Source organism: Varroa jacobsoni, unplaced genomic scaffold, assembly GCF_002532875.2.
Source record: "Varroa jacobsoni isolate VJ856 unplaced genomic scaffold, vjacob_1.0 scaffold_1222, whole genome shotgun sequence".
In the NCBI taxonomy this organism is placed as follows: domain Eukaryota; kingdom Metazoa; phylum Arthropoda; class Arachnida; order Mesostigmata; family Varroidae; genus Varroa; species Varroa jacobsoni.
This window is the reverse complement of record NW_019214124.1, coordinates 1,225-20,090: the sequence shown is the minus strand read 5'-3', so window position 1 is coordinate 20,090 and position 18,866 is coordinate 1,225. Positions and strand designations below refer to the sequence as shown.

Genomic DNA, 18,866 nt, shown 5'->3' with positions numbered 1-18,866 from the left:
TGAAGGTTACCGTTTTATAATTACTTGGGTCAGGTAGGAGTCGGGTTTGCCTTTAGGTTCATCAAGTCATACTACGGTATCCGGATATTTGCACTAGAAGTACCTGTTTGAACTGAAGACTACTTTTCCTGACACCTTTGGATGGTGCGGGATTACTAAACGCGCGTGCGTTCTCTCTGTCTGTTCGAGTAGTAACACGAGTCCAGCACTTGGAAGGTAAAGCGTCTCTAAATTAGAGCTAGACAGGAGTTCTAAAGTTGTGATGTTAACCAGTTTATCACAAACGTACTTTTACCAAATGTCCAAACTTAGCGCTATATTTTCCACAGGAGGAAAAGACGATGAATATCATAAGTTCAAGCAAATGTTGGATGTCGATCTGAGATTTCAACATGAAACTGATAAAGCTTACTGCCATTGATTTTTCCGATCTTTTTCTCTTTATTTAAAGCCACCACTATCATTAAGGAACAGTTTTTCTATATTTAATTTTAATCGTTGTGAACATACGCTGTTGGGTTGTTTCCTGGAAAACAAAAGAGAAATAGCTCAAAAACCAGCTTTTGAGTAATAGTCCCATTTTTTAAATACATGACTCGTCAAATAGCGTATGTATGTGTACATTTAAACCTAAAAACGGAACACGTTTTTTTTTGTTGAAATGTTGTTAGCTCTATCTGCGCTTGACATTGCCTAGCTCCGCTTTGTATACTCCTAGAGGACCTCGTGAAAGTTTGTTTAATTCGGATGAATGTCTGTGACAAGCTCTCGGCTCTACACAGTTGCTCAGTCAGGCTGCCTTTAAAAAAAAGTTACATCTAGAAATTGGCTATCGTTATCGGTATAAATATACATTAAGAAAACGATTTTGGTTCGAAAAAAAAATAAGCTACGTACTCCAGAAAACGTATGTTATAGGATTGTTGAACTTTTGTTAAAAAAAATGATACGATTGCAAACAGATCTTAAATGTTCTTTGAAGTATATATCTCGACATTGTCTCCCTTCATTTGTATTGACGAGTAAATATTCCTAGCGAGATATGCATTTACCGAACTAAGAATAAACATAAATTCTTGGTTGCGTAACATTTAGAACACGATGTATAAATATTTCCACTTACTATACTCTGTTCTAAACTTTTCTTTACCATTTGTTTAGTCACAGCGGTCTACTGCGCAGCCCGTCACGCGAGTACACCCCTTCCCTGTCCTATAAATATGATCGTTCACAGCGAAACATCTTTTAAAGTTATCTATCGACGCTTCGGTGACGCATCTCTAACGCACATGATCGGTTTAGGCAACGTGCTTAGAACAGGCGAGGGCCACTACTGATTGTCTGCTTTTACGTGTCTATACGACCTGCTGCAGGCATAAGGCATAGAGGAGGAGGGTTCGTCAATCTTCATATCGAAAACTAGCCATCTACCTATTAATCGCCCTTCAGTAGCCCAAACATTTTACTGTTTATGCTATGCCAAAACAGCAATGGAAGAAACCTGAAGTGATGCTGGCAGCGAGAGAGTCAAACTGGGGGAAAGTTCTGTCTGACTGAGTGACTGAGGTAAATATCTGCGTACAATGTGAAGTGACGTACGCAAAGAAAAACTCGTAATGGTTAAATAATAGTCAGAGCAAAATAAACAATGCATGTTTGATCAATATCAGGATACTGAAATATATTGTGTTCAAAACATTCACTCAATACCATAGGCAATTATTTAAGGTGGGCAGAGATAATCTATGGCCTTTAAACAGCGAGGCTAAATCCGTTGCGTCACTGTGTTGGTTCGTGAACACTCTATAGAGTCTAGATTACTAAACAGTAATTACATGTGAAAATATTCTTTATGCTATGTCGTATTCTAAAATAGTTGACTTTTATCCATAGCATCTTTCATGTCGCGTATCTTGTTATTAACATATATATATATATATATATATATATATATAGGGAGAGAGAGAGAGAGAGGGAGACAAGGGTACACACTCTATGCATCGATTCCAAGTGATGGAATCAGTTGGCTTTCGCTTTGCCTAACCTATCATCTAAACTGGTTGTATGCGTTGCAGAAGCATGTACATAAATTTCAGGTACAGGTAGATACGATCCCCACGTCTCTATGAAGTTTTCGATAGAGACGGGGGCTATTTCCTACAAGAAAGACTCATTTTCATATGCATGCATAAGTTTGATGAGAGCTTATACGGCCTTGGCTAAAGAAGCTTGTGCTCACAGTTCATTTAGCTTATAAAGGGGTGGTAAACTTTTTCAACTTGCGCGTGTTGCCCACATCCAACAAAACCTACATATAAACAATCGCTACACAATGTGCCTTATTGAAGGTATAAGCGCCGAATTATTTTCTTGCGGTTAGGTAGTCGCCACAAATACGAGATATTGTCAAAAAAAGGGTAACGAAGGTCTGTCAATCTAGTGGAAAGTTGCAGCATCTTTAGAATGCTCTATTACGCATGCTTCAGGATATTTCTTCATTAAGATGTGCGTCGCATTGTTCCTACAGATATATACCAATTCAATCAAAACAGAATTAAAATATGTGAAGTAGTATGCAGCAAATATATACGTTTGTGTACTACTTCTATATATATATATATATATATAAGTACTTGGTGTTCAAAGTCTGTGAGGTCTTACGTCGGGTCCTGTTATTATTACTCCTATGATAAACATTGAGATATTTTAATGGCGGACGAATATTTTAACGGTTTTGAAAAACGATAAGGCCGTCCTTTCTGGCCCTCTTTTATCGTATTAAGGCAACTGTACTTATTTATTTATGTACCCCCAAGGATTTGGATCGGACCAAAACCGCTCTGCATCAAACTGTGCCGGATCAACAAGATCTCTGCAGTTTCACGTTGACCGCGTCAGAAAAAATGGCGACGGTATGTGTCCTATGTCATTTGCGCACAGCCGTCATAAGACGAGCGTAAAGGGATAAGAATTCATTTGAAATTTCATAATGATACGCAAAGCCTTTGAAGGTCCCTTTTAAGTTGACTAACACGTTTGAGATTTGGTGCCTCATCCCCTTCAGACCAATGCAATAAAATTCCCCCTGCGGACGTCTTTGTATGTATGCATCTCTAAACTTCAGCTCAGTTTATAAAAGGTCAATATAGCTAGTTCGTCGTTCCCTTCTCTGTAGGCTACACCTGCCATTCTATTTTCCGCTCGAGCGAATAGAGTGAATTTATCATCGTCGTCGTCGTGTTATGGTGGTATTCATTTGGAAACACAGGTGGCCGCATGTAGGTGGTAGCAGCTTTCATTGCCTGTGCTTCCATAGAGCATACGAATAGTCGTAAGCAGCAGTAAGTAAAAGCCGAAGTATGAATGCTCTACGCTACCCCTAATAGAGAAATTTGCGCGCGCGCCAACATGTATTTGTGCCTTAATGCGAGAGCTGACCTTGGGAGCTAAGGAGCTCGCAGGGTCATCTCAACACTATGCAGCGCTCCATATCCGTAACATGACCTTAATTTCATAATCATTTCTCTTTAAAAGGTCACAAATGAGCCAAGCCCCATTCCTACACCCTATTTCAAGCCACTTACACGATTTTATAGGGAAACAAATTGAGTCACGACCGTATTTAGGACTCAAAATTCAACGGAGTGTCCGATCTCGACAGTGTTCAGTCCGCTTAGAATTAACAAGATTGGAATAATGAATAAAATCGTATCTATCTATGGTAAGAGCAGATCGGTCAAGAAACAGCTTCTTTGCGGGAGAGTTACGATACAATTGGAACAATCGGACGGAACCGTTTGCTCTCCTACGAAGGATATATATACTATGAAATGTAGGGCCGCATTAAAGATCCTAAAACAAGCTTTTGATGTCACAAACGTCGTGTTATTCGATCGACACAAATGCGGAGAAGGGTAGAATTTGTCATGTTGATTTGTTCGTCCCGATGCATTTTTCGTTCGAATATACATCAACGGCTACTTAAGCAATTCCCAGATAAAGATAAAGCGAGCGATCTCTAGTAATAGCGCTAAAAAGATAGAAAGAGATACAAATATGCTTTACGTATTTTGAAGTAGTCTGTCTTTTTGTATCTAACGGCGGCTGATTGTCGATTACCATTGAAGAACCTATTAGAACTTATACTGCACTTGTCATAACTAAGTAACTGATAAAAGAACGAAGTGCAGATAGACTTGTTATAATTAACTTGTTTATCTAATTTACCCATTCCAGATGAGAACGACGGGAGGAACCCGGCGTTCCGTATGGTCAGAGGGAGAGCGCATTTCTTTGACATCGGCTCAACTGCAGCATTCTCTGCTGCAACGGACCGCGTCACTTTACCCTCGAAGGCTATCGGCACTACAACTTTTCGACCGAGCCGCGAAGGCTTCCTGGTAAGGAAGCCTACATTTATCCTTACAACTTTCACCCTTGCCCCAATGTAAAGGTTTAACTTTGTAAAGAAATAAGCAAAATCAGGCTGTCGCCCGCATTGCCAACTCCAAAAATATGCTGTGAATTAGAGTTTTCAAATTTTTCGCGGAACCGCTTATTAAATAAAATCCTTATTAAAAAAATATAAAGGCAATATAAAACCTTGATGCTTTTTAGAGCAGCCACGATTCAAAGCTGCGATTTGAGGATAGTAGATATGCAAAAATTATTAAAGTGCCTTTATTCGTTATTTACATATGAGATAGAACTTCCTACACACGTATGAAAACTCTCCGAAATAAATCATTATACTTAACAATTTTAAGGCACAATTTTTCAGCAGGCCCGTAAAAACGGTGTGATGTTTGCCATTTCAATGCGCTGGAAGAAACAACTCAAAAATGACCCTGTCGCTTTCATTCTGGAAGTTTCGATGTGAAAAATGCTTCTTGTCCTGATCGATGGGTTGTACAAAAAATTGGGTAAGGCTGATATTGCGAAGGAACTAAACATCTACCTCCAAAGAGTTTTGAAGGAAGCTAGCTACAAGACAAGCTCAATGTCTGAGTGCCACATCAATTTATGCAGAGGCATTCATTGGGTCTTATTTCCATACGCCAAACTCTACAGAAACGCAACAGACCGTCATCCCTAGAGCTGTCGATCACAAGTGATAAAAAGCAAATTACATAGGTAAATGATATGCAAATATTGAAGAAAATAGTTCTGTGTATTTAATGGGATTGGACAGGAGCCGTCATGAGTTGTTCACTATCGATTCAGACCTGTGCTGTCAACAGCTAACAAAATGGCAACAAGCCGTTAAACAGGTCAACCAAAACTATCTAACACATCGTTAGTTAACCGGAAAAAACTAAAGAAATTCTATAGAACGCTGGCATTCGCCAGCGAGCCCGGGCCTTACACCTTCAGATTATTATCACCTATTAAAGCTTTCAAAAGAAATCAGTTTATGGTGCTGACCCAGTTCAAATAAAAACGGGATAAGAATTCATCCAGAAGTTTTTCGCCCAGAAACCACATAGAAGTTTTACGGTGATGGGACTATCGTCTTGCCAGAAAATGGCAGAGGGTCCTTGACATAAATGGTGTATATTTAGTTCATATATATATGATTTGAAAACAGAAAATATTTTCTTCAATTTTGGCTTATAAAGGGTCGATACTTCTTCAGCAATGCGATATGATACTCCGGTGTTATAACATACATTTCAGACTATTACGCAACCTATCTGTGTAAAAAAACGTTATCCAATGCAAGTAACGGAGTTCAACAGGAACCCTTATCAAAATAAACAATTATTGTCCGCCATAGGCGTGAGCTTACCTGCCTCTGCTTCTAATACTTCTCTCAACGCGCGTGATCGGAGACTGCTAGACTATCTCCAACTCGCCAGATTCGCAATGGGTCGCAAGGAAAAGAGGAGCTTAATATGTTACTTTTTCAAGCGCGCCTATCTCTATTGAAAGTCTTCCCTCCACACAAATTGTGGATTGCTTCTCTGTCAACGTATGGCGCCAGTGACACAACAAAGCAACTGAATCGCGTCTATGTGCTTTACAGATGCTTGAAGCCCTACATGTATTGTCGGTCTCGTACGTCGGAGTATTGTCGGACGTACTTTCTGTCAATAGCTGCTGCCCACATACCAACTCGGGCCAATGGGGTATTGCTTAAGACAGTTCTTCTCTAATTCGTAATACGATATTAAGATAAATGAATTGTTCTGCTTTCTGTAATCATAGTGCGTCCTCCAATCGAGGATTGCCGTGTCAGAATTTATATGTAATTCTATTTCGTAGTCTTTATTCAACAAGGGTTTTGGGCGTATGCCGCAAAAGTGTTCAACAAAGAGAACTCCTTGAAAATTGGCACCATACTTGCGCTGAAACTACCTATTTTAATTCCTAGAAAGCATTCAAACGATACTTCCTACGTACGACCGACTATAAGATCCAGCTCCGGATTTATTTCCACCGATACCACTACCTATTAAATTCTTTATCTGCTACAGGGCAGCTCATCGAGGTCTGCAATTACTGTTCAATTCGGTTTACTAACCTTACAGCCGTCGCCACCTCTACGCCGGGTTAGCCATTGTTGCAGGTCGTGCCTTAGTTTACTCTCTTCAAATAATCATTTATCCTCAGCTGCGCATATATTCTACCTATATTAAAAAAATCTATCCTTACGTAGGATGGGCCCTAGGGATCTCGGCAGGATGGATCTTTGTAAAGGAGCTTCAGGAAATACGAGGGCATCGCGTGCCCCTCTTTCCGAAGCCTATGCATCGGTAAACTACACTCGTATTAACCAATGTATTCCAATTTTAATGCTGCAAGCCGTGTTAGGGCTTTGTATACATCGGCAGTAGATGAAAAACCTGATGAAAGGCTGTATGATCCCAGCTGTTTCCACAGTCGTACTATATGCACATAGTTTTCATAGCTTAATAGTAGCTACACATCATGTTAGTTAGATTAGAAACAACTTTTCTTCGCAGTAATGCTTTTGGAATATCCTTTGATTCTGCAATGCACTCTCGAAAGCCTGTCACGCTGTTCGTGCTACCCTCTTGAATCAAGCGAAATGCATCACGTAATAAACTTTGAAACAATTTTATACCCGTTCCCATTGCACGCCATCTGCAATATTGCGTTTATGTTTATGGGCATCTCAAATCAATGGCGCTTCTACTATTTTCAAGTGTCTCCCAACTTTACCTCTCAAGTTAAGTCAATGAATAGAGCAAAAGCTCTATGAAGCAAACAGGCCTTATTTGCATAGAAGAAAGCCAACATATTTTGTAGGTAAATTTAAACCTTTCAAACAGCTACATGAACCAATGCGGGATCGTCTCAGGTCTACCGCAATTGGAATCAACTATTATTCCTATTGTCCTACTTTGAAAAGATTTTGCCTGTAACAACGATTTTTTCCGCCTCATGTGAACTACAGGTGGAACCCACGCTTCGATTCGAAAGTGCTCGAGGAACAATTTCGCCAGAGCTCATTCACGCAGACCGAACAGCATTTCCGATATGCACTCCTCTATGTCATTCTCAGTGCGCTCGTGTATGCCCTGTCAGCATGTACGGTTGGTCGAGACACGTGGCCGCAGGTAAGCGCCGATATTTTGAGTGAATTTTCAACCACCATCCCGTTTTCAACAAAGTAAAACAGTTACCCAAGCCGCACGAGATATCTATAGCATGTATTTATTAACTGAAGGAGTTTCTCGACGGGATTTGGCGTATTCAAAGATGGATTCTTAAACCCGAAGTAAGGTTTGTAAGAAATCCGCCAATTGGCCGAGCAGATAATTTAGGAGCGCTTATTATCAGACATCGTGAAGGTGTCAGGAATTAGAAGCCCTATGTGCGCTATAGACTGAGGAAAGCGCGAACGGAAACACAGCTTTTCCTTAAGTCTCAATCTTTCCCGCGGAACCGGCCAACACGCAGCGCAGTGACACACTTCTACACATATCTGTCGCCAACGACAAACAACGGTATCTCCATTTCAATGTGAACTACAGAAGAGATTAGGTAACTGTACGTTTAAGCTCCAAGACTCGCCTATTCCCGAAATTGGACAAGGCCTCCATTTGACACAGAGCATGATTTGTATTTGATGCAATTGGGAGGATCGTATACACTGACAGATGCTTGAGAAAGTGTAAATAGTCAACAGGGATCAAGACACAATCGTCCTTCCTCGCGACAACGTCATGCCGTATATAGACAGAAAATTGAAAGCCGCCCTGCAAGACCATCACCTACTGTACAATAGATGTGGTTAAATAAAAAAAAAAAGAAAAGCATATATTCGCCGGATCTCGCTTGCACAGATTGACAAGGGCCTGGAAGAGTGAGTTCCTTAATATGAAACTTACGGCGAAAAGGAATAAATAAACAGGATTGAGGAAGCTAACGGTGAATATATATTACATTAAACTGCTGCTAGAATTCAACAAAAGAACGTTGATTTTTCAGAAGAGAAAAAAGCTATTTGTGATGATTCAGATGATATGTGCAGTGAATCTCGCAGACTTTCTTTACTTCAGTATATTATATCGTATGTCTTTATTATTAAGAATTAAAATGAATTTTTTTTTATTTACCAATGATATTCAATAGGATAGATAAGGGTTCCGATGATAGCTAAAGACCAGAAACCAGAACAATTTTTCTCAATCTCCAATATGGCCATCAAAAGGTTATCAATGTAACACGTGGAAAAGCAAAACGCAGCAAATAACTGTGTTACCAAATAGTATATTTGTACTATAGTTCTTCTGACTACTTGTTCTTGAATCAATATCGTAGAAACAATTGATTTTATGCAGATTTGAGCTTATCTATATGTAGGATGTAGAGTACATACATATGCTATAGGTACACGTATACATAGTGGAAATGGTATGATAAAAAGAACTATTGCTTTTTCCGCTTGTGAGCCTGCTCAGCTCTGAAAACACGGACTGATTGTCCCGTTGTTTTCGCAGCTTTACATTTATCACGTAAAGATAAAAACGAATCAAAGCATATTATTATTATTAAGGTTGTTATTATGAAGCATGTTATTCGACGAACAGCTCTTATAGAGCATCATATTAACTGCATGTTGCGTCCTTGGAGTAATTTTCTCTTAGTACGCAAACCATTAACAGGTAAATTACCCTTTAGGTAGTTTGCATAATAGTGGGCCTGATTTTCGATAGGACGCTAACAGTAAGGACGTACTTTGTTCACATTTATTCTTGCTTCTGTCATTTCGAGACTTCTGGTATTACGTAGGCGTGCTTTTCTGTGTATGACTGAGCGGGGAATATCGCTACGATAAAATGACCTTTTCTCTTAATAATATTTGCGTTGACGACGGGTGTACCCGGTTTTTTTGAAAGAGACGACTGATGCCTATGTAATGATGATTATTTTCCGGTGAAAAGTAGTTGCCTTAAGCAAAATCACTCCGGTAGCCAGAAAATTAAAACCTTAATTCTGTTTAAGATATCTCCTTTGCACTTTCGAGCACTCATTTTCTACACGGCTGTTCTGATAAGGGCTGTAGTGCTATATCGTTAGTAGAACGGGGTGTACGCGTCTGATTTTACAAACATGTTTAATTCATGTCAGGTCAAACTATCTTTTGCACCGACAGGTAGACGTTTGATTTTATTCAAACGTCCTTTACTTAAAAATTAAAATCGTAGATAATTTTTATGTTTCGCATTATGGTGGCTTGAACAAATTTCTTCACAGCGAATTGTCCATGCGACATGACATCTGTCCTCTGCTGTCTATCCCTATTGAACATCTATTCTCATAAATACAGCTCTGGAGGTCGCTTAAGAGATCGTTATACCCTTTTTATGACGGTGGGGGCTATGGCCGAGCTGAAGCCTTGTGTAAGCGTCCTCCACAGTCTGGTGCTTCCAATAGATACATTACCCGGTACAGATGAAAAGTGCTGTATGAAACCCCGAAATGTTATGGGTAGAATATCATAGTTTCGAAACTCAGAGCAACCATTAATGTCAGATCTTGGTCAGACCCAGCCAGCGTCTCCGGTAGGAGTGCCAGAAAGTGTTCGGTAATGTGAGTAGTATTCTGTGAACTCGAGACCTTAACAAACGTTAAAAAAACTGGTAAGGGATATGTTTGATCTATTCTGTATAATATTTGAATAATTAGGCTTTTTTTCTCTGCAAAAATAGGCAGACGAATAAGCTGACACGATGTTAATATTATCCAGAATCATGGTAGTCCGTAATTATGAGCCTATATACTCGTGGCTTTCTTTCAGGTGAGCGCTGCCTGTTTGGTACTCGCCTTGCTGTCTTTTAGTTTTCTGATGTTGACGCTTTTTCGGAATGCGATTTATCGAAGGAACGCGTCCATTTTGGCTATGAGCACTCTGTGGTTAGTGGCAGGCTTTTCATTGGCACCATTTGCTCTACCGCCAAGTCCAATGGAAGTTGAAGAAAACCATTCCGTAGCAGTTGGTAAGCTATCAACACCTTAACTTAAGGTTCATCGTAATTTAGTTCTGTATTAAAAAGGCCTTTGTTGAATTGTCTTAGCCATCTAAAATTTTTTTCTATACTATATGCTCGATCGTTTTTTAGTGGGTTTTTTTTTTTCTAAATACCTTTGCCGGCTGTTCTTCTTAACCTAAATACGATTGCATTCTCATAGCATATTCAACTTAGCAGAATAAAGTTCATCTTTTGGAAACGCGCCCCACGCCCATCGGCCCATTGGTTCGTCGAGCCTGACTGAGCGTACACAATTTTACCCGCATTTTGTTGAGAAAAAAAGTTTACTGTGATATATTCCTGTATATTGATGGTGTATATATATATACACCGTCATGATATACAATGATGATAATATGACGTTATAGAGTATTTTACGCCGATATAATGACACTTTAAAGTTAGTAGCCATGATATTAAAGTACGCGGAAAACGAGAAATATTATCATAAGATTTGTATTTGGTCATTATCAAGTTTTAACGATATCGTTGCAAAGATATCAGTCTTTGCCAGTGTAGCACGCGTTGCGCTCTAGCTAGCGTCTGCGGTTGATTTCAAGTAGAATGGCTTGACATATCAAGCCTACCTAACTTGTTTCTCTTCTACCTGGTCCTTCTCTTACAACAGGATCGTTTTCGATCTGTCTGTCTGTTCTGGTACTTTCCTACACTCTTGTGGGACCACTACCACTGTACATGATATGCATCTTCGGTGTATTGTACTCGACAGCTTTCGAAATTATGTCCTGGTTCGTCCTGAACCACGTTAATACTTGGACAATCCTCGCAGTCAGGTTGGTGTTTTAAGGTCTATCATTCCTATACAAATTAGTCAATGTTCCCAATTAGCTTTTACATCAAATGTGTGCGGGTGTTTGTGGTAGCGAACAAGTTTTATATATATATATATATATAATAACAATAATGCCTTATTTAAATCGTTATGTATATACAGGATTTTGTTGCAGCTATCTATCCATATTCTTGGTATCAAAATTCGTCTATTAGCCGAGACTTCCATGCGCAACACATTCTACAAAGTGGGTCAATCGCTATTGGTACGACGCGAACTTGAGTTAGAGAAGCATCTGAAGGAAAAAATGATTCATTCTGTTATGCCTCCATCGGTAGCTCAGTGGCTTATGAAAAACACAGCTGAGGACGGTGACGAGCAGCAAAACACTGCAAATAGTGTGCCTATGCATCCGATCCAAGCGGCCGATAGGCCCCTACATCAGCTGCCGGTGAACAACGTTATATTATTAATAGAAACGAATTAAGGACAAAAATCGTTAATGAAAACTGCAAATATTTATAGTCATGGACACACAAGTATCATTATTATCGTACGAGTCAACAGCTCAATGAAAATATGCTTCTTATTGTAATTCAATCTAGAGAATTAGGAAACTATATTTTTTTTAAGAGGAAAAACGTTTGTAACAGGTTTTTTTACGAAAAATTATGAGTAAATAAAGAAGCCGACCGCATGCGCCACCAAGCATTTTTTTTATCAGTGCTGTTGGTACCTGATCTATTGTCTGTTCCCCCCTTTTTTTAGATTTTAGAAGGTCTTAATTGGTGTATTCCTTCATTCGACAATGACCTAGCTTAAATAGAGAGCAGCTTTGCTACTGCAGGAACTAATAGGACGAGAAGTTCACTGTGTTTGTAGTAACGCATTACCACAGGTCCAAAAATATCTAAACCTGCGTATCCACGGTTCCAGCAACCTCGTTCATCTAATCAACTGACGTTCCGGCCATTCAATATGCATCGAATGCAGAATGTATCAATCTTGTTCGCCGATATTGTCGGATTCACGAGTATGTCAAGTAACAAAACAGCGCATCAACTTGTTGGACTTCTAAACGACCTGTTCGGGAGATTCGACTTTTTGTGTCAGAAAAATGGGTGTGAAAAGATCTCCACTCTGGGTGATTGTTACTATTGTGTGTCCGGATGCCCAGAACCACGGCCTGACCACGCAAAATGCTGCGTCGAAATGGGCCTTGCCATGATTACAGGTACATGTTTGTCGAGTTCGTGTGCGATTCCCTGTCGAATATGAAAACAAAAGAAATGTGTAACGATATTTAATAATTCGATAATCCACTTTATCTTCTTTTTCGCTTGGGTACCTTGAAGGTTGTTTCGCCATTATTAAAAAGCAAAACTAGCCTTATGAGTCAGAATAGTAGGTCTATGCTTCTATCGAGTTGTCCGCAATTTGGAGCCTTTATCAAAACCTAGAGATACCCGACGTCAGAGGGGTTTTCAAATCTTTCACATCGTTTGCTTTCACTCACTGACCAATAGTATAATCCAGCTGAATCAAGAGGACCGTTCATTTGGGTCTAGCTTATTTTTACCTGCTTGGATAGAAAAGGTTCATATAATTCTCGTTGTTAATACTGCCGTAGAGGAAGTACTTTGATTTAGAATGAATAGTATAAGACCTAATCTGTTTTTCAACGTATATGGTTTCAGCAATTAGAGAATTTGACGAAGATAGTGGGGAGTCAGTAAATATGCGAGTTGGTATACATACTGGCACCGTGCTTTGCGGTATCGTGGGAACGAAACGGTTCAAGTTTGATGTATGGTCAAACGACGTTAAATATGCTAATCGCATGGAAAGCACAGGACGTCCTGGTAAAGTACACGTATCGGAGGTCACGCATGAACTTCTTCTGGATCAGTACCACTTTGATGAAGTACCACAAAATGTGAGTTTTGCAAAGCCACGTTTATTCAACTCGATTTTTTTTTAGCTATGATTGTTGAAGATTATTCTGCCCCAAGGGTCATATGCGAATGTTTGTATTAATTCACTAATAGAGTTGGCTTACCTTAGATTATACCAAAACATAGTTATGTGCTACGCCTACTCTTAATTTTTTAGAATATGCCCTATGCTTATATGCTTCGGCCCTATGTGCTGCGCTGAGAGTCTAAGTATAGTCATCGTAAATATCGTTACATATAAAGCATTTTTACTTATAACAATAATATTACAGAAAATGGCTAGAAAACACATCAAAGGACCAAATAAATAAAAAGTATTCTTTCAAAGTAAAACTAAGTTTTGCTCGCGCCGAGCTTTTTTCTTGTTGTCATTAACTGCACGGCCATCATCAGGAACATGACAACAAATAGAGGCCGACATGTGCCCAGGTGAAATCAACTAGTGGCATTCAAATATCTCTGCGCTATGCTTATGATGATTCTGTCCTAGTGAAGTAGAATAAATAGCAGTTTTTTACAACCATATTTGGTAACGTATTCTTTGGTTTTGATCAACGGCCATATCTAATTCCTATCTGGCCTTCTACGGTTCATAATGAGGTCCTCAACAAATGGCCTTCCTTTTCAAGTATAACTTAGAGAGTACCAACACGAAGTGTTTTCTATTTTACACTGCACTCTGCCCCTTCGGATGAATACATGCTGTTCCTAATATTCTTGTACTATAAGTCAGCTTCGAGTTAGTAAATGCTAAGTTGACCTGTAACTTATTCACACCGAAATATCAATTGAATATCGTTCTGGTAAATAGCATTTACGTCTACAATACAAATTCTTGTTTGCATGTGATAGATCCAGCCGTCCCTAAGCATTTTGTCGATTCATAGGAACGATGTCTTATTTCTATGTATCCGTATCTAAATCTGATTCTCGAAGGAGCAGGTTAGCTAGAAAAATATTCTTATATAATGCAAAAGGAATGCAACGTTGGAGCAGCATGACCTAACGTGTCATGCCTTCCGTTTGAAAGCCGCGCATCAGCTTACTCGTAAAGAAAATACGTTAAATCCTCTACGCCACAGAAACGCAATCTGTAATTCTCCAAGACAGCTATTATCTATAAATTGTGTCCTTATCATCCCTAATTTGCGGATGCAATTAATTATTTATATTACTCTTACTGTATATTCTAAGTAAGGAATCTTGCACGACTCATTCCTAATGAGTTTGTAAATGATGTTTCGTATTATGATGCTATATAGAAAGAGATAGACAGACAAACAGTGCACGTGCATGCATCTATGCACAGAGATCTGAGGTAAGCTTTATTATGTTACGCTACTGTAATAAATGTAAAGAGTACTTTTAAATAAATACATTGAAGCTTTAGCTCTCATAAATATTGCGGGAGCCTTTTTGGGATGGTCTCAAGTAAACCCTTGGCTCAGTCTGCGACACATTAGAAGTTTATATGCATTAACTGCAGATCTTATTTGAAAAAATAGAGACATTTTCATATGATTTTCTATATGAAAAATAATTCGACTAGTTTGATTGTGTCTAAGCTGATTACAAGACTACCTCAGGTCAGTTCCCTTCTCCTAAAAACGACTTGGTAACTCAGCGCTCGCTGTCTAACAAAGCTGTAAATACGCTGGCCGTAACTTTTCTTCTCAGAAGCAGCGGATTTGTTTCCGCTAGCCAGATCAGAAATCTACTATGTGCTGCCTCTTCGTACGCTCTATCTGGTGAGCCGTGAAGAGCTTATCGGAGATCCTGTACCGACTTCAAATGTCCCTTTAGAGATACTGCAAGCATCTTGCATGAGGACCACGCAATCGCTCAAATTGCTGCGATCATTGTTACCGGCAACTATCTTCCTAAATTGTACCCTGGAGGAATCGTCGTACCGTCATGATCATATTTTTTCTTTTTTAACCTTAGAATATGTTCGTAAGCCTCAACGTGTTCTTTCACAAGAAAAACCCATATTATTATGCGACCGAATAATTCATTTAGATTTAATTCAAAATTGGCCTAGGCTGAAATATAGTACCTATGAAGAGCACTCGAAGGCTTGAGCTCCTGAGATTTACATAGCCAATTACATGGACCGGCTTAAACAACTCCTGAAATCATCTGAAAATAAGTCTCCTGTGTGTTTATGTGATACTTTTTAGCCCTTAATACCGTGAGTATAAAAATATTGATAATATTACTATATTACAGGTGTTGTGCAGATACCTTGTAAAATAACAATGATGGGTGATATCCCTATAACATTAAAAGCAGTTTTTGTTCATTTTTAATTGGTCAGGGAGAGAAAGACAAAAAGGAAAGAAAAACGTATTTTATCCGACATCGAAAGATCACAGGGGGACGCCATTCGTGGCCACGTTTCCAGGCGCCGATGTTGGCGCGTATAGGACCTCAATTGTCTGTCGACGCAGCTGCCGAAAGCCATCCTTCTCAACCGATGTCTGGAAGCAGCGACCCTTCAGATAACAGCCATGCGGCACTGAAGTAAGTACAGGATATAAACACGTTTGTGGTGTCAATGCACTCGTGTCGCGACGATGTCGACAATAAATCTAAATAAAGACGGCTGGAGAGCCGTCTTGTAGTGTCTAAAAAAACCATTGCCTTATTTAACGTTATATCCGTTTGTAAGATATACTTCAGTTTAGTTATATATATATATATATATCTATATATATATATATATATATATATATATATATACATATACATACACACATATAGTTTCGACTGAACGGTCAACATTTGCATATAGGGACTTATTTAATAAAGTTGAATAACCGGTACGTGAGTTCACCATGGCTTGTACGGCACGTGTGTGCATGTATAAATTGAGACAAAAATGAACACATGTTGAGCATGAAATCTAAGCTTTCCTGATAACCGTAGCTCTTTCGAATACGCACCATTAATTTTTATTTTCTAGTTAGTAACTTCTTTATTTCGCTAAAACTCTAGTGATCCACACCTGTATTAGGCCAGTTGTACATTTGCTTCAGGCTCGCGGGTGCACTCAATCTTTCCGCTCTAATTTGAAAATGACCTATCACATCAGGGGGCTGGGTAATGCGTCACCATGGTAAGCATGAGCAAGTATGCGGTTAATACTCGTTCCATTTTAGCGTTGGTGAAACTTTTTCGACAAAGCATCATAAGTACGAGGGCCTATGATACAATGGGCGAAAAGATGTAAAAATGCTGTTCGTATGGTCGCCATGCCGTTTCATAGGTCTGTTAGAGAAATCCCAGACGAGTCCGCCAGGACCCACCCCCCATTGGACCCCTAGTGGGAACAAGCGTTTCATGCTATACCGAAGGGGTGATCCCGAGTACTTGTTTACATAAAAGGGATAGCTAAATTAAAAAAAAAAAAAAAAAGAAAAAACATAGAATATCATTGTAAAAACGTCAGTCAATTTGTTTTGAATCAGTCATCGTAACGATCAGTTGATTTCAGTACGTTGATTGCCCTCGTTACACTGTCCGCTAAGGGTGCGAATCCAAAAGAACGGTAATCTCTTTAGAAAACGACAACTGTATACGGCAAATTGCATTGATTAGTTATATACAAAGATGTTGTCTACAACAATTAGAACAGATTCAGCCACTGTAATGTACTTCCTACCGGGCCATGCCTTTCGATAGCAACAGTATCCGTAAATGATCTACGGATTGTGGAACCCGCCAACCACAAAAATACTGCACTGGAAAAACTTAGTGGCGCAATGCTCGCATCATAAGGGAGCAAAACTTAAACAGCCGCACAAGGTTAAATCTAAACATGTATATGGGAATATTTAAATGTATTTAGATAGGTACATGTGGAAATAGAACGATCAAAAATATACTAACTAGAGGACAAAGTGGACAGTTCAGATTAAGCCGCTCATCTTCAACAAGTCGCGCCTATTCTCTATAATTTTCGCCTTCGGCTCGTGGGCGTTGCTGGCTAGGGACATCCAGGGATTACCACTGGTAGCTAATCTGACGGCTTCGGAAATATAATCGCACAGGAAAACGGTAAGACGACGAGCGACGGCTAAAACGGGTGGAAACAGCGCCGGCAGTTGGCGCGTGTTTACAAAAATTATGCTGCTATAAGTATTATTACCAACTTAGATAACGTTTGATTAGTAACAGCAGCATAGGGTCACCGCAACGAACTAACAATCATCATTATCATATTCTTCTTCGCTGAATCCCGTTAGTTTTAGAGATCTGCAACAATATTTTTTTTCGTTGTCCAGACTTACATGACAATGTCACCAGCCGATTCGGATCGCTTGTATCTAAGGGTAATTGCTATATATTCATATGCTACATACAAATATCTGTGTAGGACGAGAGAAGTTAATACTTATGTTGACTATTTGGCGGGTTTGATAACTTGTATTAAGCGAATTAGGTCATGCAGCGATGAATGAGACGTATATATGTAAAAAACAATATATATGTAATACAAAGTTTTTATAGCAACTCTTTTTTTTTTTGCTTCTTGCATATAACTTATAGACTCAGATCCATTCCTGTCCGACATTCCCTGTCGGACCCCCGAAGGCCCCACGGACACTAACATTATTTAAGTAATATACACTGTAGAAAATCATTGAGCGTTATTCTAATTAGATATTTTTTAGTTTACTGTCCAAATCCATAGAAAGGCTCATGATCAGTACGCATCGTCTAGAGAATTGGCTTAAAGGTGGTTCTGTAGCGTCCGCGAGAATTGACTAAAATTGACACGTTCAGGAACCACGAAGAGTTTTTTAACAAACCATTTGAAGTAAGTTAGTTGCAAAAAAACATCCATTGCACCGAAAAAATTATTCGATCGTATTACCAATGGCAAAACGCACCGAAAAAGGAACGAAATTAAATATTTCTACAGCGGTTGATCACGGGAACTTAACGCGGAATAAAAGGTAAAGTTATGTATTTCGCAGTTTGTGGTTAAGCCCAGACTGATGCCGAAGAAGGCAATACGATGTGTTTGGCGGGACTGGAAATTGATTATACAGTATAAGTTGCTGTTCCCGTCTGGCAAAACTGATTTTGCTATTTTAATGATTGATTGGCGCCATTACTGTCAATAACTAACAAGATTACAAAAAGTTATTGGAACACATCGATCACAGCCATCAAGTAGAAAAGGTGTCGTCCTCCACTATGGCTATACCAGGCCGCATACATCTTTAGTTACCCGGCAAAATTTCGAATAATTTAAGTGGGAAATTTCAATGCATTCGCCATATAGGCCGGATCAACAGGCTGTTGTCTGTTTTGGCCATTGCCGAATGTAATAAGGTCTCAATAAAGGAATGTAAAAACTAACTTATCGCAATTTCTAGTCCAAAAGCCACAAAAATTCTACGAGTACCGCGTCATCAGAAAAATGGCAGGAGGCACTCGACAAAAATGGTGCATATTTAATATCGTCTAAAATATATTCGCGTCCACTTTGGCTCATAAACAGTAAATTATTTTTCAAAAACCCGATATATATATATGATAAGGCATTCAAACTTGATTAAGCTACTTCAAACTCCTTGTTTTGGTACGTCCGCTATATTTAGCACC

General features: G+C 39.2%; 1 protein-coding gene across 2 annotated transcripts in view; it reads left to right on the top strand.

Moving 5' to 3' along the window:
- LOC111267788 (adenylate cyclase type 9) overlaps window positions 1-15,773 on the top strand; it is a gene marked incomplete at its 3' end in the record, with an annotated part of 25,752 nt that extends 9,979 nt beyond the window's left edge. The window contains 9 exon segments of one of the 2 annotated variants that reach the window (XM_022846286.1): window positions 7-1,566; window positions 4,237-4,400; window positions 7,421-7,583; window positions 10,271-10,469; window positions 11,131-11,296; window positions 11,458-11,746; window positions 12,232-12,529; window positions 12,993-13,231; window positions 15,568-15,773. In XM_022846286.1, coding sequence (XP_022702021.1) covers window positions 4,237-4,400; window positions 7,421-7,583; window positions 10,271-10,469; window positions 11,131-11,296; window positions 11,458-11,746; window positions 12,232-12,529; window positions 12,993-13,231; window positions 15,568-15,773 — 1,724 coding nt within the window. 2 annotated transcript variants of the gene reach the window in all.
- Between the last annotated feature and the right edge of the window lie 3,093 nt (window positions 15,774-18,866).